Consider the following 22,680-nt stretch of genomic DNA (forward strand, 5'->3'; position numbering starts at 1 on the left):
TTGGTGCATAATAACTCCTGAGTGTGCTTTTGCCCATTTAAAGGGCCGCTGGCGCTGTCTGTATGAGAAGCTGGACCTGGCCGATGACAACATCCCCCCGGTTACAGTCACGCGCTGTTTCCCCCATAACATTTGCGAAGAGGAGGGTTAAAGCTTCACTCAGGCAAGTACCATAGAGGTTCAACACCTGGACACTGAATTTGAACAGCCAGAGACCAGAGCTATTAGCGGGGCCCAATGCGGGACTGTATGGATTAGGGATGCCTTGAGGTAGCAATTTGATGCTGAATGCCACCAGTAATGTTTGGTGCCCTGCACAGGAGGGAAGTGCAGCAGTTCCAGTGCTACTAGGCATCTGTGTTTGCTATGTATGATGCACTGACTTGCAGTGCCTGTTGCTTTCCATTTATTGAAAAGAAACAACTGCTGGGGAAGCTGAAAGGGCAAGACACATCTGTGCTGTGTGGGAGGAGGGAAGGGCACGGAGTGGGGAATGGGACAATCAAAGATTTACGTATGTTCTGTTATCATATTCAGCTTCCTATCTGGAGTGCCATGCAATGAGTGCTGCACTTAAGGCTGGCTAAAATGCATGGTGATGGGGGTTGAGTGCAGTGGGTAAGAGTCGTAGTTTGCAGGGCTAGGTGGTAAAGATACAGGTGTTGGAGGCAGCTGGTGGTGATAAGAAATTGGATGTTGGGGGCAGTGACATGGGGAGCACAAGGGAAAGAGTTTTGGAACAAGGGTTGCGGAGGGGGAGGGCGCAGAACTGCTCCACCTGCAGTGCTATGAGTGCTTGCATCGAGTCCACTTGGCGCTCCAAAATGCTTAGGAGCCACTGCGTGCTTTGGTGCCAGCAATCCACATTCTGCTGGTGGACCCTCCTTTCAGTCTCTTGCCACTCCTGTACTTTTTCATTTTCAGTAAGGGACTGACTTCATGCAGCAGGTCCTCCTTGCTTCTTCGTGGACGCTTCCTGATTCTTTGCAGTCTTTCGGCCATTGATAACATGGATGGCTGGGATCTCAAGGTTGCATCTGTAAAGCCCAAATGCAACACTTAACAGACGCATCATTGTTCACACTAGACAGAGCAATGATTCGGCCGAACTTAAACACAGGTAGAGTGTACACAATAGCAGAAAGTGTCTGTCCCAAAGCAAGTGCACATAACCCACAGGAACCCCAAAATGGTGAGTAAGCATAGGGGCAAGAAGGACTGATTGTTTCAAGGCCACACTGTCCTCTGGGTTTCTGTGCCTTGGGAACAGCCAACAGCTGCAGGGGGCCCCTACACTGAACACCCTCTCCGCATTTTCCACAGAATGAGTTCGTCCTGGAAGATATCTCACTGCTGAGGGTGATCTGGGAAGCAAGCAGGGGTATTCTACAACAATGCGGCTTCCGCCCTGGCCCTTATGCCGCTTGCCTGTGTGCAGCAATGGTCCCCCCCACCCTTCACAGCACAGTGGCGCAGACATGTTAGCCTTACTGGGACAAGGAGCACAGTAGCTCTGCCACAGAACCTGCGCAAGCGGATTGCGCAGCTTCTGCACAAGACCTTTGATGAGATCACTGGGGCTGATTACTGCAATGTGAGAGAGCACACTGACGCCCTATTCTACATCAAGGCATGCACGCAGCCCTAACCCTTCTTTCTGCAACCCTCCTTGCCCCAAGAGCCCGCACCGAACAACTACTTTCCCAAAATAAAAGTCAGTTACCGGACACCTCCTCTGCTGTTTGTTCTTCCAGAACACCATCCGTTGCAACTGGCTACCTTCCTCCTGGCTTGAAAACAGCTCTTGGCTGCATGCATCTAGGAATACCGGGCCGTTCTCTGGCTCTGGGCCCCCATCCACCTCAGCACCCTCGCTCCCGCTTTCCTCCTCCTGCCTTGTTGAACGCTGGGCTGCTACAGCCTCTGAAGTGTCCATGGTGCTCTTCGGAGTGGAGGTGGGGTCACCCCCAAGTATCGCTTCCAGCTCTTTGTAGAAACGGGAGGTCCTGGGGGCAGCACTGGAGCAGCAGTTTGCCTCTTGTGCTTTGTGGTAGGCATTCCACAGCTCCTTCCCTTTAATCCTGCACTGCAATGTGTCCCAGTCATGGCCTCTTTCTATCATGGCCCTTGATATCTGCCCACAGGTATCACAATTCCTAAGGCTGGAGCACAGCTGGGAGTGGACAGCTTCCTTCCCCCAAACACTGATGAGGTCCAGCACCTCGCCATTTCTCCATACTGGGGATCATCTGGCATGTGGAGACATGGTCACCTGGAAAGATGCTCTGAGATCACTACATGCCTTGCTGAGCAAACAGGAAGGAGAATTTCAAAATTCCCAGAGAATTTAAAGGGCGGGTCTGACGGTTGGTCACCCGAGGAAAGGGCAGTAGAGTTCAAAGTGATGACCAAAGTGGCTAGAACAGGCATTGTGGGACACTTCTGGAGGCCAAGCAGACCAGGGTGTCCACACTGGCACCGCGGCACTCCAGCTGGAGCACAACAAGTTTTATGCTTCTCGTCGAGGTGGATTACCATGGGCGCTCCAGCCACGGAGTCCGGGTTCTCTACATGCCTTGCCAGTGTCGACACCTCAGGAGTTAGGGCACCCAAGGCTGATTTAATGTGCTCTAACTTGCAAGTGTAGCAAGGCCTAAGACAGACGTATGTGCAGTGCTGGGAAGGAACTGGTGGTACATGAAGGTACCAGTGACAGAGAAAGGTAGGAGAGAGGCTGCTACATAGGAGATTAATGTCCAGGACCTCCATGATAGCATTCTCTGAACTGCTTCCAGCTCTACATACAGGGCCGGGAAGACAGGCAGAACTGCAGGGTCTCAATGTGTGGCTGAAACAATGTTGCAAGTAGGAGGGTTTTATGTTTATTAGGAACTGAGGAACATTTTTGGAAGGGAGATGCCAATACAGAAAGGATGGGATCCACCTAAACCAAAATGGAACCACACCGTAGAGAACTTTTTAAACTAAGGGCTGAGGGAAAGTAACAGGTGTGGAAGAGCATATGGTTCAGATGGATATATCCATTAGGGATGAATTTATTAAAGGAGAAAATCTATGTCCTAATAAAGGGATAGCAAAGTAGTTGGTAAAGCACAGGTAGGAGCTAGTCAGAAAGTCAAACATGAAAGAATCACATTTAAAAAGAACACATGAGGGCAAGCAACTAAATATTGACAAAAATGTACAAGTGCTTACTAAAAACAGGCTAGAAGTCTAAATACTAACATGGGTGAACTAGCCTATTATAGCAATATCCTCACTTAATGCATCATGGAAATGAGGATAATCAATGGGACATGGTAATACTAGGGTACAAAATATATAGGAATAATAGATTGCACTGGTGCGGGAGTGGCACTACATGTGAAAGAAAGCTAGAGTCAAATAAGGCACAAATTTTAAATCAAACTGTACTATAGAATCTCTATAGGGATAGAAATTCCATGCTTCAACAATAAGAGTCTAGCAGTATAAATATACTACCAACCACCTCACCAGGATAGCAATGGTGACTGCGAAATACTCAGAGGGATTAAAATGGCTACAAAGGCAGAAAGCACAATAGTAATGGGGGATTTCAACTATCCTAATATTTACTGGGTATGTGTCACTTCAGGAAGGGGTGCAGAAGTAACATTTTTAAACACATTAAATGACTGCTTCATAGAGCAGCTTGTCCTGGAACTCATAAGAAGAGAGGCTATTCCTGATTTAGGAATAAGTGGAATACAGAATCTAGTCCAAGAGATGAGCATAGTTGAAACACTCGCTATACCAACCATAATTAATTAAACTTAAACATCCATGGCGCGGGGGGGGAGGGGGGGATACCAAAGATGCCCACCACATTGATCAGTGCAAAGTAATGCACGTTGGAAAAAATAATCCTAACCATACATACAAAAAGATGGGGTTTAAATTAGCTATTATCACTCAAGAAAAAGATCTTAGAGTCATTGTGGGTAGCTCTCTGAAAACATCCATTCAATATGCAGCAGCAGTCTAAAAAAAAAAAGCTAACAAATGTTAGAAACCATAAGGAAAGGAACCAATAAAAGACAGTAAATATCATAATTCTACTATACAAGTCCATGGTGCGCATACACCTTGAATACTGCGTGCAGTTTTTGAAGTCAGTAGTAATTGCATCTCAACTTCTATTGTACTGTATTTATTTTCAACTGAGATATGAGGTATGGTCTAATCACATAACTATCAGCCTAGAACTCATGACTTTAATATGATCAATGATCATGGTGAAAGCCAAATAAATAACATGAGAAAATGGTTTTGACACTTGCTTAACCATAATTCTACTGCACTCCATATTTATCCCAGGATTTTAACATCTCAGTTTATAAAAAACAAACAAACAATCAGTTATTAAATTTGGCCACAGAGCTGCTGGAAATTCTGACTTTGGAGAGATAAGTAAGAGAAGCCCATGCAATGCATCATTAGATTTCCAACAAATCACAGTTCAGCATGCTACCCAAACCAAAATCAATTCAATAAGACATCAGTATAACTCTCCATCTTGACAAATAAGGATGCCTAAAATGGTTTATTTTCTAATTTATGGATTCCTTCCACACAATTCCTTCCATGTATCATTCCCAATACACAAAGTTCCACACCACTGCCACTATCTTTGTGGCCCAGAACAGAGTGGAATTCTCTTCAAAACTCTCAGTGATACTCCTTCATTGGTCAGAGGAAACAGGTTTAAACCATGTGAGGAACCTTTTCCGTCACAACTTCTATACCACAGTAATCCTGGACAGCGCTTAAATTTGTAATGAAAGAGGTGCTGGGTCTCAAGCAATCTTTTTACATTCATAAATTATGCAGCAAGCCCAGAGGTGATAAGTGATGAACTGCTAAACCTAGAGGTGCTGCGGCTCAGCTCTGGCAAAGCCCTAGTACAAATTAGGCAATGATCGTGGGAATAAGCAGGAGCAAAATCAAACCCAACCATGTCCTGTATTACAATAAACTACCATTTGGCTTTTATTAAAATGAAGGCTATTCATAAATAATACCTGTGTCACTATTAGCAGCATAAAACAGAGAGCTTTTCTTCACCCAGATCAAGAAAGTCAGTAAGTATGCTTTTATACCAAACATAACCCTGCGAACCTTTGAAATCTCCAACGATAACCCAGGTAAAGGACTTTATATTTGCATATGTAATAGATAAATGAGTTTAGCTCCTAGCAGCCAGATGGTTTAAACCCTAATCCAGGCCTACTAATTACAACATAGCATTACTCTATTGTGAACAAATACTGCATACACTAAATGACAGTCTTTATCAAGAAAAACACTGGGAAACGCGTATGTATCCTAAAACCAAAGGGGGAAAACAAATCAATCCTACTCCTACAAAGCTCTACCACACCTGGTGTACTCTATTCAAGACAATGGGCTTAAAACTCAAGTGAAGCCTAGTTAACTAACAAGATCCTCAGGGAGGGAGAGAAAGCAAGCCTACTCACCAGCCATCCTTTCAGCCAGAAGGGTAGGCTCTCGTTGGTGGGTAGAGTTCAGACACTGGCAACAACAACTCCAGCCCGTCTCCCGGGCTCCCAACAGGCGTGGGCTGAGTTGACAAATCCCCAGCTGGTAATTAGCCTCCTTCCTGCGGCTGGAGACCCAGGAAGGGAATTACAAAGTCACGCTCCCTTCAGCCCCCGCAGCAGCACTGTCCTTAGCAGGGGACAAAGCCTGACCGTCCGGAGGCTCTAGCGTGCATGAGAGCAGCCCTGGCCGATTGCATGTGCAATAGGCCACTCCCCCTGCCAGCCTGGGGTCGCGTCTGGCGCCGCCGCCACCGCCTCCCAGCCCAGCGCTGGTGACCCGCGCGCTGACAAAGCCCCGGGCGCAGCAGGCGGCCCAGAGCAGATGCTTTTATGGGGGGGGGGGGGGCGCGCTGCCCCCCCGTGCGAGTCCTCCAGCTGCCCTTGCACAGCCATTTGCTGGGCAGCGGGGCTGCCTCCGCCCCCAGCGCCGCCCGGCCGCACTCAGGTAACCTCTGGCGCGCCAGCCCCGGGGCCAGCCGGACTGCGCCCGCTCCAGCGGTGCTCCCCCCTCCTGCTAGCCCTCCTTGGCTGCGCGCCTCCTGCCCCGCGTGCCGGTGCGCCGGGGACCCCTCACACACACACGCTGCTGGGGGGCCCATTCTGTGGCCATTTCACCTGCCTCCAGAGCATTTGGCTGGTGTGTTTCACTGAGACCTTTACAATCTCAGCCCCACTCTGTCTCCTACCCAGGGGCCGAAGGGTTACGGGGGAGGAGGAGAAGCCATAAAATCTCCTCCCCAGGGTCGACATTGTTGTTTGGGGGAGGGGAGGCGAGAGTGGTATTGTTTGTAGAGATAAGCTGGCAAGAAAAAAGACAAACGGCCGTTTCCAGAGCTGGAAGTCATATTCAGGGACTTAAAAGAAAGTGGTTTGGGTTAGGGACCAGCTCTTTGTTCTGTATCTGTACAGCCCCTAGCACAATATGTCTTGGGCCAGGCTGCTTGGTGCTGCTGCAATACAAATAATAATTTCCAGATTTGTCAAGCTCACATAAACTTCCTTTGAGGGGTGATGCTGTTGCTCAGCACCTTAGCAGAGCAAAACTGGTGGTGAGTGACCTGCAGCAAGTATAGCCAGAGACCTTTGCTGTGGCTATTCTGGACTGTGGAGTGACTTGGGAAGGGTTGTAGGCAGCATAGTCGTCATCCCTGGGGCTGCTATAGCTTATTTGGGGCGACACTGGCTAAGAATTCAGGCAGTACGAAGACTGAACAAAAGCCATTTTTGCGTACGTTCCTCAGCTTGCTCTTCAGGGAAGGTACTTCTGCCCATGAATCTGCACATATGGGCTGACACACACACATGGATGCTCAAAAAAGAAAAGCCAGGAAAGGGTACACAACAAGCACCTCTTATAAGAGTTTTTTTGGGGGGAGGCTGCATCTTAGGAGAAGGTGATAGAGTTTTGATTTAAAAAAAAAAAACCTTCAAGAGCATGGTGGCTCACATGGAATCTAATCCAGTTTGTGGTAACCAAGAAGACAGAGGTTCACCACTGCATTACTCCTGTTTTACTCCTGTGTAATTGTGGTTTTGGAGTTCTCTGAAGCTATAATATCCCCTACAGCCAAATGCAAGCTAATATTTGGCCGCAGTAACGTTGCGAATGTACGTAGCATGTTTTAGCCAAGGATCTCAAAGTGCATAAAGAACATTCAATTATGCCCCACGATATCTCTGCAAGGTAGTTTTGATCGTCCCCATTACACATATAGGAAAAGTGAAGCAAAGAAGCTTACCCAAAAGTCACGCGGTAAGTCAGTGGCAGAGGCAGGAGTGCTAGGCTGTATTCTTGGCTCTGGGTCCTGTGATCTGACCACTTGACTGTCTTCTTTTCCTACTCTCATACATTAAAAGCTGCCAAAACCCAAAAACAAACAAAACATCACCAACCAATAGCAAACAATAGCAATAGCAGCCAAAACAAACAAACAAAAAAACCCATCCACTATGTGAATGCAATTAGACCACTGAGAACCTTTTTAAACATTGTTTTTCTTGCTTAGCCAACTCAAGTGGCTGAGTCAATTATGCCTAAACTTGCAAAAATAAAATCCACCTTTTAGTTGAGAAAATAAACATGGGGCGTTTCCACTCAATAGGAAAGTGTTTATCTTGTTGGTTTTTTAAATTGTAAATAAATGAAAAGTAGGGTGTAACAGTAGTTCACCCCATAACACTGTTTAGTCCAGAGATCGGCAACCTTTCAGCAGTGATGTGCCGAGTCTTCATGTATACACTCTTATTTAAGACTTCGCATGCCGATAATACATTTTTACATTTTTTAGGCGGTCTCTCTGTAAGTCTATAATATATAACCAAACTACTGTTCTATGTAAAGTAAACAAGGTTTTCAAAATGTTTCAGAAGCTTTATTTAAAATTAAATTAAAATGTAGATCTTATCAGTTTAGTGTGATCCTTGCCCTTGCTTTTCCTTGCTGGCTTTTCCAATCTCTGGCACGTATTTTGATACTTTAAGCTGCACACAGGCTTCTGAGTGATCACTTGTTAACCGCTGGAACCTCAGATCTGCAGCTGAGGTGAGTGGAGCTGGAGGCTGGTAGGGCTGAGCAGGGCCAGAAGCCTGGATCCTGTCTGGCGAAGGGCCTGCGGTGGAACTCCAACCGGAAGCAAGGTGAGTGGGGCTGCAGCGGGGACCCCGGCTGGCAAGGGGCCAGCAGCCAGAACCCCAGAGCAGTGACTGAGTGACTCAGCCCACTGCCGCTGCTCTGGGGTTTTGGCTGCTGGCTCCTGCCAGCTGGGGTCTCAGCCCACTGCCAGCCTGGGGTTCCTTCCCCCAAGCCAGCAGCGGGTGCTGAGTGGGACCCCAGCTGGCAAGGGTCCAGCAGCGGGAACCCCAGAGCGCCAGTGGGCTGAGCGGCTCAGCCCGCCCTGTATGCCATCAAAAATCGGCTTGCGTGCCACCTTTGGCATGCGTGCCATAGGTTGCCGACCCCTGGTTTAGTCCTTGTGTGCATTAAGGATATACAGAGGCACTACTCTTTAAGAAAGACTACAGCTCTCTCTTTCTCCCTGTCATAAACAGATGGTTAAGGGTTAATGTCTCTCTTGCCTGTAAAGGGTTAAGAAGCTCAGTGAACCTGGCTGAAACCTGACCAGAGGACCAATGGGGGGACAAGATACTTTCAAATCGTGGTGGACGGAAGTCTTTGTTTGTGCTGGGTTTTTTGTTCGTTGTTCACTCTTGGGGCTAAGAGGGACCAGACGTGCAACCAGGTCTTTCTCCTATCTTTCTGAAACAGTCTCTCATGTTCAAAATAGTAAGTACTAACTAGAAAAGGCAGATTAGTCTTATGGTTTGTTTTCTTAACTTGTGAATGTGTATTTTGCTGGAAGGATTTTTACCTCTGTTTGCCATAACTTTGAATCTCAGGCTAGGGGGGAGGGAGTCCCTCTAGACTGTATGAATCTGAATACCCTGTAAACATTTTCCATCCTGATTTTACAGAGATAATTTTTACTTTTTCTTTCTTTAATTAAAAGCTTTCTTTTTTAAGAACCTGATTGATTTTTTTCCTTGTTTAAGACCCAAGGGGATTGGCTCTGAACTCACCAGGGATTGGTGGGGGGAAAGAAAGGGGAGGGAAGGTTAATTCCTCTCTGTTTTAAGATCCAAGGAGTTTGGATCAGTGTAGTCTCTCAGGGTAGCCCAGGGAGGGGAAAGTCTGGGAGGGGGAAAGGAGGGGGATGGTTTATTTCTCCTGGTTTTAAGACCCAAGGGGTTTGGGTCTTGGGTTCCCCAGGGAGGGTTTTGGGGCAACAGAAAGTGTGCCAAACTCTATATTTTGGCTGGTGGCAGCGCTATCAGATCTAAGCTAGGAATTAAGCTTAGAAGGGTCCATGCAGGTCGCCACTTTTGAACGCTAAAGTTCAAACTGTAGGAAATATACATTGACACTCCCAAATATCTTTAAAGATGAAGTGTCATGAATAGTTCCCTGCCTCCTTTAACATGACAGATCTATTTTGTTCAGAAGCATCAGCCATCATTGTTTCCTAGAATATAACAACCAACACCAGTTCATCTTAGATAAAACAGAAGTATTTATTGAAAGTTTACACTGGATGGAACAGAAAGAAACATCTTTTTAACATTAAACAACTGAGAAAGATATAAGAATTTCCTTCTAGATGCACTGAGTTATATATTATTTGAATGCTCACCTGTGGCACCACCTGTTTCAGAAATCCCTTAATACTTCAATAGGTCAAGTCTGTGTCTGTGCTCTAACATAGCATGTATCAAGTAGCTTTAACCATCAACATGGTAGTCTGACACGTTTCAAGGAATATCTTATCTCCTTAAAATCAAGGTAAAGAGAATTTACGTCACCTGTGATGTAAAGGTGAAAGAGTTATAAAGAGGTTATTTGCTTTGTGTGTTGTCAAAACATCTTCAGATATGAAGTGAATTAAGGGAATACGCAAAATTACAGGCTCAAAACACCTACTGACATGATTAAAATGTCCTTCCCGTAATAATTCCTTTCCTCATTTACTGAGAGGATTGCAATGGATATAAACTATCTTTTAGGGGTTTTTTTGGAGAAGGGCAGGGAAGAGAGAGAGTGTGCGTGTGTGTGTTAGGGTGACCAGAGAGCAAGTGTAAAGAATCAGGACAATTTGGGGGATGGGGGCACAGGGGTATAGTTGCATATGTAAGACAAAGCCCCTAATATCGGGACATTTGGTCACCCGTGTGTGTGTGTGTGTGTGTGTGTGTGTGTGTGTGTTTTTGTGGAAAAAGCTCTTTCTTGTCAAATGACCTTTTCATCACCTTTAGAAACAAAATTTCATGCTCATTTCTTCATTAATTGTTCCTTTCTCTTACTAAACGAGCATAGATTGCACATCTTCAGGCTTACCACCATTAATGTGTAACTGAAAGCACAACATACCGTATATACTCGTTCATAAGCTGAACATTTTTGGTAAAAAAGTGACACATCGAAGAGTGGGGGTCAGCTTATAAATGAGTGTACACCAATTTGATGATTTTAAACTCTATGGAATCATTGAATATCTAATACATTGTCATTTTGTTTACCTGGAGTGTCTGCAGGCATGGAGAGCTGAGGGGCTTCATGCCTGCAGATGCTCCAAGTAAACAAAACATCCCACCAGCTGCTTACCCTGACAGGCCAGGAGCCAAAAGTTTGCCGACCCATTCATTGATGTCAATACTGAAGCCTTTTAAAGTTGAAAAGGCTTTGTTTAGTGGACTAGATTGGTTTGAAAGGAATACTAAAAGAGCACTGCTGCAGATCTGCATGACATTTGACCCATGCATTTCACAAAATGCTATGCCTTACAAGCCAATCAGAAAAATACAATAATGATAGTACTATAGCACTGGTGTCAGTCCACTACTGTATAATTTGATCTTGTCATGCATTTCTACCATTGCACCTCATAAGTCTCGAGCCAATATGAAAATATAACGTGCAGAATCGATGGAATCTCTAATAACATTGAAATTGGCATGTCTGTGGGGATAACAGGCTATCTACAGGCCTGCTTTGAAATAAACAAAGAATAATAATAATTTGACAATGATAAAGCATGTGACATTCCTATATAAAGTCCTACAAAATCTATAACTACAATAATAATCTATTTTCATACTGGTATTTAAAATGAACAACGGTGAAATCAAAAGAAAAAGGTCTGCTTATCAGACGGCGTTCAAACTTGAAGTTGTTGAATATGCAGAAGCAAACAATAATTGCGCCGCTGCTTGTGAATTCTGTATCAATGAGAAGCAAGTAAGAGAATGGCGAAAAAATAAAACACTAAAAGACATGCCAAGAAGTAAGAAAAAATGTCCAACGAAGTGCGCTTCATTTCCTGAGCTAGAGAAAAATCTCAATAATTGGGTTGTTGAATGTCGACAAAATGGGTACATTGTCACTAGAACTGGAATTCGTCTGTGTGCTCTGCAAATGTCGAAAGGCAACAAATACAAGTCAGTAAAGCCATCAATGTTTGTCGCATCAGTGGGTTGGTGTACTCGGTTCATGAACCATCATGGTCTCTGTCTTCGTCAGTGAACAAAGATAGCGCAAAAGCTGCCGAGAGATCTTGAAGAAAAAAATCAAATCTTTCCAAAGGTTTATTATAAATATCAAAAGGAATATGCATTTGAACGGTCACAAATAGGAAATATGGACAAAACACCAGTGACATTTGATATCCCGAGCAACAGAACAGTAACCACTGTTGGTGAAAAAACAGTTTTAATTAAAGCCATGAAAAAAATCATTTTACAGTGGTTTTATCGTGTTTGGCAAATGGATCAAAGCTCCCTCCTGTTATTTTTAAAAGAAAAACCTTTCCTAAAAACATGAAATTTCCTGCTAGTATCATCATATGTGCACACGAAAAGGGATGGATGGATGAAAGTGGGACTATTGAATGGCTGGAAACAGTGTGGAATAAGAGACCAGGAGCACTTTTCAAGAAACCTGCTCTGCTCGTTTGCGACATGTTCAGGGCACACAAGACGGATGAAGTGAAAAATGTGGCCAAAAATATGAAAACTACTTTGGCTGTAATACCTGGAGGCTTGACTTCTGTTCTACAACCACTTGATGTCTGCCTGAACAAATCCTTTAAAGACAGGCTATGCAAAATGTGGTCTGAATGGATGTGCTCAGGCATGGTGAAGTTGACAAAAGGCGGGAATCTTATGAAGCCCGAAATCAATCTGCTCTCCCAGTGGATCAAGGATGCGTGGTTGTCCATTCGCTCGGAAATGATAGAAAAATCATTTAGGAAATGCTGTATCAGCAATGTACTCGACGGGTCAGAAAATGATGCTGTATTTGATGATGACACAACAGAGGCTGATGATGAGAAGGGATCTGAGTCTGAAGACGACACTGCCGACATCTATGATGACAATGCAAGTGTAGCTGTGACTGAAGCTAAGTTTAATGAACTGTTTGGTGAATCAGAGACTGATTCAGACTTTGAAGGATTTTAAGACTTTTTAAAGTCTCATATTGTTCTAAGTTACTTATTTTAAATATCCATTTACGGCTTTTAAATATTGACTGTAATTTTGAAGGTCAATACATATTTGTTCAGTTATTATTATAACAACAACATGTTTTTCGTTAGATAACATTAAAATAATTATAGCAAAATTTTTGAGTGTTTCTTGTGATGCCAGCTTTTACAATATAGCAGGGGTTGGAAAACTTTGGCTCCCAGCCTGTTAGGGTAAGCCACTGGCTGCTAGTGGGCCTGGATGTTTTGTTTACTTGGAGCGTCTGCAGGCATGGAGACCCTCAGCTTCCAGTGTCCACAGTTTGTCGTTCCCAGCCAATGGGAGCTGTGGGAAGTGGCGCTTCCCTCAGCTTCCATTGGCTGGGAACGGCAAACCACGGACATTGGAGCTGAGGGGCTCCGTGCCTGCAGATGCTCCAAGTAAACAAAACATCCAGGCCCACTAGCAGCTTATCCTAACGGACCAGGAGCCAAAGTTTGCCACCCCCTGAAATATAGGGTCAGCTTATGAAAGGGTCATACAGTTTTTGCTATTTTTACCTAACCATCTGGGGGCGGGGTGTTGGCTTATAAACGAACGGGCTAATGAACGAGTATATATGGTAGTTCATTTGTAAAATAAAGGTGAAAATGCTGAGTTTAAAGATGAATAGAGACTACATGGTTAAAATCATAAGTACAACATACATATCAAAAAGATAAAATTTAACAGATTGGTTATATGTGACTCAAGATGGGGCTTAGAATTCAAAGCATCATGATTTCTACCCACAAGCATTCTCCTTGCATTCTACAGCTGTAATCAAATTGATTCCTTCCTCCACAAGAAAATTCTAATTGTTTTTGTAAAAAGGCCAGTAATGCGGTGATTATGATGACTGATTTAAAGAACTACCGCAATTTAGTTTCTATTACAGGGTCTTCAAGTTACCTGAAAACCGGTACCTATGGATGGGGTTGATTCAGTCCATTAAAGACAATGCGAAGGCACGCACTGACTAATGGATTCTGGAAGTAGCCCTTTCTATATTAAGAAATTTCATAGAAAAGAAGCAGGGTTCAAGCAAGATTTGTAGAACTTAACACACTTAAAATCAATGTGTGCCCCTCATATATGATTGATTTGGGGCTTCCTTTCTATCGATAGTTTTGCAGTACACAGTACATCTCCCTTGTCATTTTTTGAAAAATGAATGATGAAAATGCTTTCTTCAACTACAGATTTTTCTACTCAGCAGAATTCAGATGTAAAGCATAAAATAAAGGAAAGTAAAATCTTTAAACTTTTCAAGTATTTGCCTCAAACTTTACAAAAAATACAAATATACAAGAGAGCACCAGTACAACACATAGGTGAAAGTTTGTTTTTTCTCATCACCTAAAGTATTAACCTGGTTTTTAAAAAAACAAATAGGCATAGAAATAACACGAAATATTCTGTGAACCCAATGCTCAGACACAAACCTTTACCCTTAGAAAAATATAGCACATAATTGAGAAATTATCACGGAGTTAGCATCTGAACCAAAATATACATTCAAATGTATAATATGTATCAGATTGTACTATATTACCCATTCATATATTACTTAAGTACATCTTAACAATAAGTAGTCCAGTGTTGTGCAGAAAATATTCATTATCACTGGGCAGTTCCTCTCTTGCCAGCTTACACAGTTGTCCCACCTAAAATGGAAGATTATAAAGAAAATTTAAATATTCTGGAATGGATGCTTATTCAGATCTATACAATATCCTTTAATACAGCTCCTCCCTGCCCCTACAGAAGGACAGATAACCTTTGTCCTGTCTCACTGCTCCTTCTGTGGGCTCTATAGGCTCTCCGATGGCAGAGGCTGCTCATGGGATGCACTGATGCTATAATCCTACCCCCAGGGCCAGTCCAACCATTTAGGCGACCGCTTGGGGGGCAGCATTTCTTCAGCAGTGACCATGATGGCCGGATCTTCAGCCGCCCCCCAAGCGCCACAAGCCTGGGAGGCGGGAGATGTGAAGCAACGACGGCGTGCTCGGGGTGGAGGTGGAGCAGGGGTGAGCTGGGGCGGAGGTGGCACCTCAGGGTGGAGAGTGGGGAGCTGCCACGGGGGGGTGCATCAGGGCGGGGGGGGGCTGCCGTGGGGGTGGGGCGCCTCAGGGCGGGGGCTAAGATTGAGATTTTCAAAAGCAAAATCTGCTCTCATGGAAGTCAGTAGTAAAACTCCCATTGACTTCAATGGAAGCCAAGTTAGGCCAGCTGTAAGCAACTTTGAAAATCCCACCTAAATATTTAATTCATTATGACATATGCACTTCTTATCGGGCAGCATCTGACTGTCTATCACATCCATGAATTTTCAACCTTAATTTCAGTTTCATTAAATTTGTGTCTAGGAATAAAAATATTTTAAATATAAGTTTATATTCAGGACTCTGCACTCTTCAGGGCAGAGATAGTGTCTTCCACTCTGGGAAGCACATAGCACTGAGGTTGTGCAAATGCAATACAAAAACTAAAGCTGAACAATGAAGCTGCAATTACTACTTGAAACATTATAGGTCTTGCAACTATTTGAGTGGAGTAAAATGAATTCTTTAAAACAGGTGCACTATATTTTAGTATCCAAACTCAGAGACTGAAACAGATATATATCGGTCACTTATTCCCTCCATGCCCATCCACTACGCACATTTTCAGCTAATGTTTTCTGTGGTACAAAAACAACCACCAAAGTATATAATGTGCAAAAAGAATGTACAAGATGGTTTTAATTTACATTACAAGAAATAAGAAAGTGCTGTTTCAGTCAAGATCTGCCACAGTTCCAAAAAGAGAACAAAAAAACTAGTGTAAATCTTACCATTAGCTTTAAAACAGAGTTGCTTCTTCTTGTAAGCTGTGTAACCAGCTACTGTTACAATAATTAACAGCACAAGCACAGAAATCACAGGTGACGTAACTCCAGCAACTAATCCAGAATCTATTGGAAGAAAAAGTGTTTTTTCTTCAGAAGTAACAAAAGAGCATCCTTATTTTAGAGTACATAAAGTGGACACTGACCCATAATAACAAATCATTGCAAACACAGTTTGACATGAGAAAGTCTTCATACAACTTTGAATTTCATTTGCAGCATGAAATAAAACATTTTTAAATATATATATATAAGGACCAGAAACCATAATATTCCTACAAACAAGAAAATAGTGACTTATCTACACAAATGTTTTATATGGGTTTTAAAACTCTTTTGGTTCAGTTAAGACTGTCCTAAATATACTATAAGATAATATGTATATATGTATTTACTGACCAGTGTTTCCACCATGATTGACATTACTCTCCTTTTCTCCTGGAAAACAGGAAATAACTTCATTGTTGGAAGAAACCTTTTGGAGAAAAGTCACAGCTAACACACAGCAAAACAACAACAAATCCCATGCAGAGGCAGTCTGCAAAATGATATTTGGTAAGAACTAGGGAATGAGAGTAAGGAAATGTGGGTTCTAATCCTGACTTCAACCTTAACTTTTTGGAGGCACATTGTGTCACTCCTCTGTCTTAATTTCCTCAGAATGATAATACTAATCACCCCCCACCCAATAAAATGGGGCTGAAACTGCTTACCCACATTCATAAAAAATGTTGTAAATTTCAAATAAAAGACAGCTGTCAGCATGGGGTGTGAGACAGGGGAGTAGCCAGAACACTGCAACACTCTGGCTAGTCTCCACTGGCAGACAACCACCCGGGGAGCCACTGGCTGACTCACTATAGGCCCTATGCTTCCACCTTTATGCCCTCTGAATAGCCCCTTAATCTGTAAGTAGTGCCACTGAATTCAACCAGACCATGGGCCCAATCCTGCAAAGTGCAGACGACCCTTTCCAACCTAGCAAAGCACTTAAGCACAGGGTGGATAAAAAAATCAATGATTTTTAAAAAATAAAAAATGAAAAAAAAATAGCATTTTTTTATAAAATGCTTTTTGAGGAAAAAACCTATCTAAAGATAGTTTTAATTAAGATACATTATAGCTCAAAGGTATCTCATCATGGAATAGGGATTATAAATTCTAATTCTATAGTATGAGACAATATATTCATGTAATGTTTAAGAAAAGTTTTGTAAATGAGTTCCAATAGTTCATAGGCACCCATTCTTATGGAGTTCCACAGGCTTCTGTATAGATTATTTAGGTTAATCTTTCTAACTACTCAATGAGACTCAGTGATCAGTCTAGAAGCTTAGAGATGCTTTGTTTTTCAGTTCTCAAACTGTGGATGTGTGTCTTCAGAGGTAACATGCTTTTTAACAGCAAAAATGTTTTAAATAAATAAATAATATATAGCAGTGAGAAATAACAGACCTTATCTCTAGTGTCCTTCTGTAAATTGTGTACAAAGAGTCAGCCTCTTACCTCTCTCTAAGAGTGCAAAGTTTGAAAACATTCAATGAATAGAAGATTATTGGGGGCAGAATAGAGCTGGACAACGAGAAGAAGTCTGGAGATAAATGTGAGAAGCAAGGGACATATGCTTGTTTTGTTAAAATATTATATGTTTGCTGTTGAAGAAAAAAAAACCAGAATACTTAACGTTGTTTTTTTAGTTAAATAAAACAATTTAAATGTCTGTCTGGTGATGTTCTCCTCCTAATAAAGCATGGCAAGAAAATCCTCCAAATATTAATGATTAACCTGTTGAATTGGAGATATTTCTCTTCCCAATGACTTCATAAATATCTGCTTCAGTTACCTTTGGTAAATGAAATAACCAAACAATCATTCATGTTCTGATATAGCTGTAAAACTAATCTGAAAAGTTTTCAGAATAAATCACCTGTTTAAAAATGTATAGTGTGTACCTTCTAAAAATGAAACCTACATCTATCTCTGAGCTGTGAAGAATATGTATTAAGGTTATAACAACCTACAAGGCTAAACTTTTACCTAGAAAACTATGATAAAATCAAGTCTTCCTGACTAGTGATTTAAATCAAATCCACCCTGCTTACGCATGTTCTTAAAGTGATTTCTCTCTTCAGGACTGACCAGTCAACATCTTTTAGCACTATTTGTGGAGCAAGAGATTGCTCAATATGTGTAAGAGTAGGAGAATCTGGCCCTATACCAGCTACATGCAAGTCTAAAGCAAAAATAGGCAGCTGTGGGATATGACTATATGAGAGAAGTTGTGAAATATTCAACAGAATTGGCATACAGTACCTGCGGGCCTTGGGGGTAGAGGTTTCCCATCATTGAGATCTAAGTCACTGAACCTGTCTGTAAAATTAAAATGTTATTCATTATTCAAAATTATCTGAAATTTCATCTTTTCTCCCTCCCTTCCACTACCATGGCCTGTTTATTCTTGGTGTCCTAAGAGAGGATCATTCCCCCAGGTTCCTTAAGTGGAGACAGACCTTTCGGACTTAGAGCCCACTTTCTGTCTTTCACCTCAAGGTCAACCATTAGAATCTATTTGAAGGCTAGAATTCCAGTCATGTCAATAGAAAATTTTTGGTTCCTATCCATTCCCAGAATAGGTGCAGCTAAATTTGTCAACAGGAGTGGAAGGGAAAACAAGATGATTATCAACATGATTTTAGGGTCCAATAGCTTGTAAATTGTTCAGGCTAGATATACTTTGTTGGACAGACACTAAGACCCAGTAACCTTTTTCAACAAGTGGATCTGGAAAGTTGAACATACAAACAACCACATAGCAAACCAAACGTTCCCTACAGTGGTTAATAAATAAGTGCATCATCAGAGTATTGTGATTAATGTATCAGTGTTAGGCCTAATGGGAGGCTTCTCTGTAAGCATAAGTCTTGTCAAGCAGTGTTAGACCACAAACTTCTGGGAAGCTTCAAAGAGCGAGCACAATAAAATCCAAGCATAAGCAAAATCTAGCTAGGAAGCTTTATAGACTAAGATTAATCAAAAAAGGAAGCTCTATGAAATTAGATATGGACTTATGGTTACTACGCACTGCAACCAGATACTTCTTTAGGCTGACATATGTTTTTGAGTCTAGCAAACTGACCACAGTTAGGACAACTGGCCACATAAAGAAAAGATGAGCAAGGCACAAGTGCACAGTTCATAAGGTCAAAACAACTGCAAAATACCACACTAAGACATTTGGCCACCTTAACTGGTTGACCTGCTTTGGAATACGGCCAAAAAATAATGTATAAAGAGGTGCAAAGGTGTGTGTGTGTGTGTATTGACCTAAAAGAGATCTCTCTTTGATCGGGCTCACACACACACCCTGAACCGAAGGGACTTGCACTTCACTGACTATCTGTGTCTGGCCACTGCGGAAAGCAGTCGACTGAAGGGTAATGTATTCTCGGGAAAATGCAGGGTAAGGTTTTGAAGCAAAGAAGTCTGATTGTGCTCGAGCTGTTAATCTTCAGTCTGTATGGATATTATAGTTTAATTATACTAGTAAATTGTTTAGAAGTAAAAGTAAGTTGGTTAATAGTAATAGTAAATTGCTTAGGAATAGTAGTAGTAAATAGTTAATCAATATATAATAACTGTATAGGTTCTTGTGCCTTGCTGGGAACGGGCACAGTTCAGGTAGAGCTAGTAGTTGATAAGAGATAGTAGCTTTGCTTGTCACTGTGCCTGTCTTCAGTATAACCTGCCATTTATATTAATCCTAATTCGGTGCTGGTCTTTAATTATTCTCTTCTTATTCTGTCTATGTTGCCTTTATAGTCGTAAATCATGAAAAGCCTTCTTTGAGGAATGATTAGTTGTTTTAGTTTCTCTTTTGCGGACACTACTCAACCTCATTACATCTGTGTTGGGTGGTGGGAAGTAGTGATCAGCCAGGTTACAATTAGGGCCCTGATGTGGGTCTCCCCCTTTCTTAATCTCCACAAGTATATCATCCATAAATTTAATGCACAAAAATATCCTTACCACCATCATTGCCATAGCTTCCCGGCTGCGGCTTGTGAGGAGGACGTGGGTGAGGTTTTGGATGATCATCTATTAGCAATAAAGATTTCAAGATTTTAAGAACTTTTATCTTTTGGTCGAACACTGGAAACATTTGTTCTCAGCCCAGGAGCACTTTTTTAGAATGTTTGAGCAAAAACTGTTCAGCTACTTTGAGTAGGAATATAGTGGGGTTGGGCAGGGGACACCTTTAATCAGAGGACAGAGTCCCCAAGTAGCTCATATGCCTTCTGGGAGCTGGTGAAAATCAGTTTTGCTTTGGACAAGTTGTAAAGATTTTAAAACATGCTTCATGCATGTACACTGTTTTTTGTTGTACTAACGATCTGCCAACATTTCATTGGTGCTGCACATATGCGCACGCGAGTTGAGTGGAATTTTCTATTCAGTAGACAATCTTTTAACTTCTATTGCAGTTACACATGCACAGAAAAGTTGAGCGGAATTTCATTTAGAGTGTGCAGGTCTGTGTGAAATATGGTCTTTGAGGGTGAGTACGGAATGAGGCGGAGCTCTAAACAGACAGTGACTTCTTTTGAATAATATGTAGAGATACACAAGGAGGGGTTCCTTAATCTAGAGGAACTCCACCCCATTGACATAGACACAGGACCCCACCCATTTCCCTAAAGATGTAGTGTAATGAAGCAGGGAAAGTGGGAGAGTACATCTATCTAGATTTTTATGATTAAATGAGGCAGCAGTCCTGCTCCATGCACTATATTATTTGTTCAGTGTATGGTATAAGAGACAGAGGTAAGAAAGGACTTTTGGCCTCATATAATGTGGGGGCTGGGACACTGCAATGTATAAAACATGAAGCCATGCACCACATAGTGACAATACAAATATTTAACAGCTGCCACATACATAGAACAATGTCCAACTTGTGCACTGAATGAGACAGGATTCCTGAGGGGGAAAAAACTGTGATTGTGTAGTGAAAGACTCTACCATAATGCATAGTCACAAGGGAGCTAAATTAAGATTGCACAACAACCTTATCCATTTCCTGATTCATGAATGCTTCATTTTAGAACTTTAATTTTCTTTCAGTGTAGTATATGGAATATCATAATCAAATAAAAAGTATTTTTAAATGGAGACAATGAGAAAAAAAGGTTTACCCTTTTAAAATTAGTTTGTCACATCCAATCTCATCCAATCTCCTCCAGAGTTTATGGCTTTAAAACTTTCTAGTCCTCCTTTACCATTCACAGCTCATTTCTCTTCATTGGCATAGCCTGTTTTAGAACTATTAAAAGCCATGCTAACAAGTAAATGCCAGAAGAGAGGATCCACCAAATTTTAAAGTCCCACGTATGTAAGACTTTAGTCTCCAACACTAATAACATTTTTTAAAAGTTATTTGTTGTGGACTTGTCTTTTCCCCTGCACAAATGTTTAGTAAAGCAAACACAAAAGCTACAGTTGTCTATTTGTGTGTTCTTTGGGGATTTCAGGGCAGGTAAGAGATTACCAAAAATTATCAGCCAATACAATTTCAGTGTTGTCCAGTCACTGTCTAAAGCCATATTATACCCATTAAGGAACTCTTATTATTTGGTAAATGTCCAAGAGAGTTCCTTTAATACTTTTTTTTTAGCCTATACCTGCACATGGCACACATCATGATGAATCTTGTAGGAGCTACAAATCTGAGATCATTGTCATGAACCATTAGCCAATTTAAATTTATTACTCACCAAACATTGGCCTTTTGGTAGCCGGTGGAGGCTTCTTAGTAATTGTTTCCCCTATGAGACACAGTGAGACCACAAAATCAATACAAACTGAAACAATACATCAAAGGGATCTGTAAAGCTTGATAAATATTCTAGATGAAGAAAACATAAGCATCATTGAGACCACAAATTAAGTGCTAAGGTCCTATGGCCAAGATTCTTTTAAAATAGAACCTGAATTTAAGCACATTTTAAAAAATAGCCCGATTATCAAAAGTGCTAAATCCAGCATGTCCTACTGACTTTTATGAATGTCCTTTAAATTAAATTAGTTTATGTTGTGGTCCAGTTCTCATAAAATGGAAAACGTATTAAAGATGTAGCAATAATATTAAGCACAATAGGGCTTTTTTTTTTTTTTTTCCCCAGTTTTACTTACCTGGATGATCAAGAGCATCAGATAAATCAAAATCACCTTGACCTACCAAAAGAAACCACACATTAATGTCTGTGTGTAGGAACATTTTATACCTATTTCAGTTAGTCTTGTGTTCATTTTTGTGTGTGTGAATCACCGCCACAGCGCTGCTGGCAAGGCATCGGATGCAGGCACCTGGTGGTGGAAAGTCCAATAAAGGGGTACATGCCAGAGGAAGCTGTTCATGAACCCTGCTCTGCCGGGGGACCTTTGTGTGATCACACAAACTAGCCCATTCAATTCAAAGGGGAAACTCACTCCAATAGAACAGGAAGGATTTGGCCCGTAATCAAAATGTAAAAATTCCTTTGAAGAGCATGCTTTGCTCATTATGGAAGGCAAGTACAGCAGCCAGAAACCCACAGTGTGTCCAAAGAAACAGAAACATGATTTTGCACAGCACTTTCAAACTGTTTGCTCAGAGTGGCACTCTGTCTCCCCCCAGTGGTGGTTAAGCCAGCTAATGATTGATGCATCTGCTTGTTAAATGAGATGTGTCTTTTTGCTCCTGGAGTTGAGGCTCATGCATTAAACTGCACAGGTCCCAGGTTTGATCACCGCTGCCAACAACCCTGGGTGAATCGGTGTCACCAGTGGCATGTTATACCACAACCAGGAAAAGTGATTTTAATAAATTCATTAGTGTTTTAACAGCTCAACTTTACAGATCTGGTTAAAAATTTTACTGACACATCTGCCTTGAAATCACTTGTAAATTAAATCTGCACAGTTTGACTTCTTCCTCTGACATATGGCAGCATTTACAGCTGTCAAAGTGTGTTTGTTATCTACACCCATTTGCTCTCCACTGCACCCTGAAACATCTGAAAGAAAAATATCTTCCTGCTCTGTTTTAGGTGTTAGTGATGTGATTAATTGTTAGAAGAGAAAAAACACCATCCT

General features: G+C 42.0%; 2 protein-coding genes across 3 annotated transcripts in view; both read right to left on the bottom strand.

Annotated features, from left to right (window-relative positions):
• GYG2 (glycogenin 2) overlaps positions 1 to 5,847 on the bottom strand; it is a 56,390-nt gene extending 50,543 nt beyond the window's left edge. For both annotated transcript variants that reach the window (XM_075062320.1, XM_032773564.2), the window contains exon 1: positions 5,520 to 5,847. In XM_075062320.1, the coding sequence (XP_074918421.1) occupies positions 5,520 to 5,526 (7 nt within the window). In that variant the 5' untranslated portion in view covers positions 5,527 to 5,847. The remainder of the gene's footprint in view (positions 1 to 5,519) is intronic.
• Positions 5,848 to 14,196: 8,349 nt separating this feature from the next.
• Positions 14,197 to 21,823, bottom strand: XG (Xg glycoprotein (Xg blood group)). The gene is made up of 7 exons (XM_075064277.1): positions 21,739 to 21,823; positions 21,321 to 21,371; positions 19,579 to 19,644; positions 17,863 to 17,919; positions 15,949 to 15,987; positions 15,496 to 15,615; positions 14,197 to 14,323 (listed from the first exon to the last, which is right to left on the bottom strand). Exons 1-7 carry the CDS (start codon positions 21,821 to 21,823, stop codon positions 14,307 to 14,309), a joined length of 435 nt encoding a protein of 144 aa, XP_074920378.1. The 3' UTR covers positions 14,197 to 14,306.
• Between the last annotated feature and the right edge of the window lie 857 nt (positions 21,824 to 22,680).

This window comes from Chelonoidis abingdonii, chromosome 1, assembly GCF_003597395.2.
Source record: "Chelonoidis abingdonii isolate Lonesome George chromosome 1, CheloAbing_2.0, whole genome shotgun sequence".
NCBI lineage: Eukaryota > Metazoa > Chordata > Testudines > Testudinidae > Chelonoidis > Chelonoidis abingdonii.

Bases quoted from the DNA above. Each gene is read 5' to 3' on its own strand.
- XG (XM_075064277.1), bottom strand. From the start codon at position 21,823: ATGTTCCTACACACAGACATTAATGTGTGGTTTCTTTTGGTAGGTCAA. The intron at 19,645-21,320 runs GTGAGTAATAAA...TATTGCTAATAG, and splicing joins TACCAAAAGGCCAATGTTTG to ATGATCATCCAAAACCTCAC. The intron at 15,988-17,862 runs GTACTGTATGCC...CCTGTTTTCCAG, and splicing joins TCTACCCCCAAGGCCCGCAG to GAGAAAAGGAGAGTAATGTC.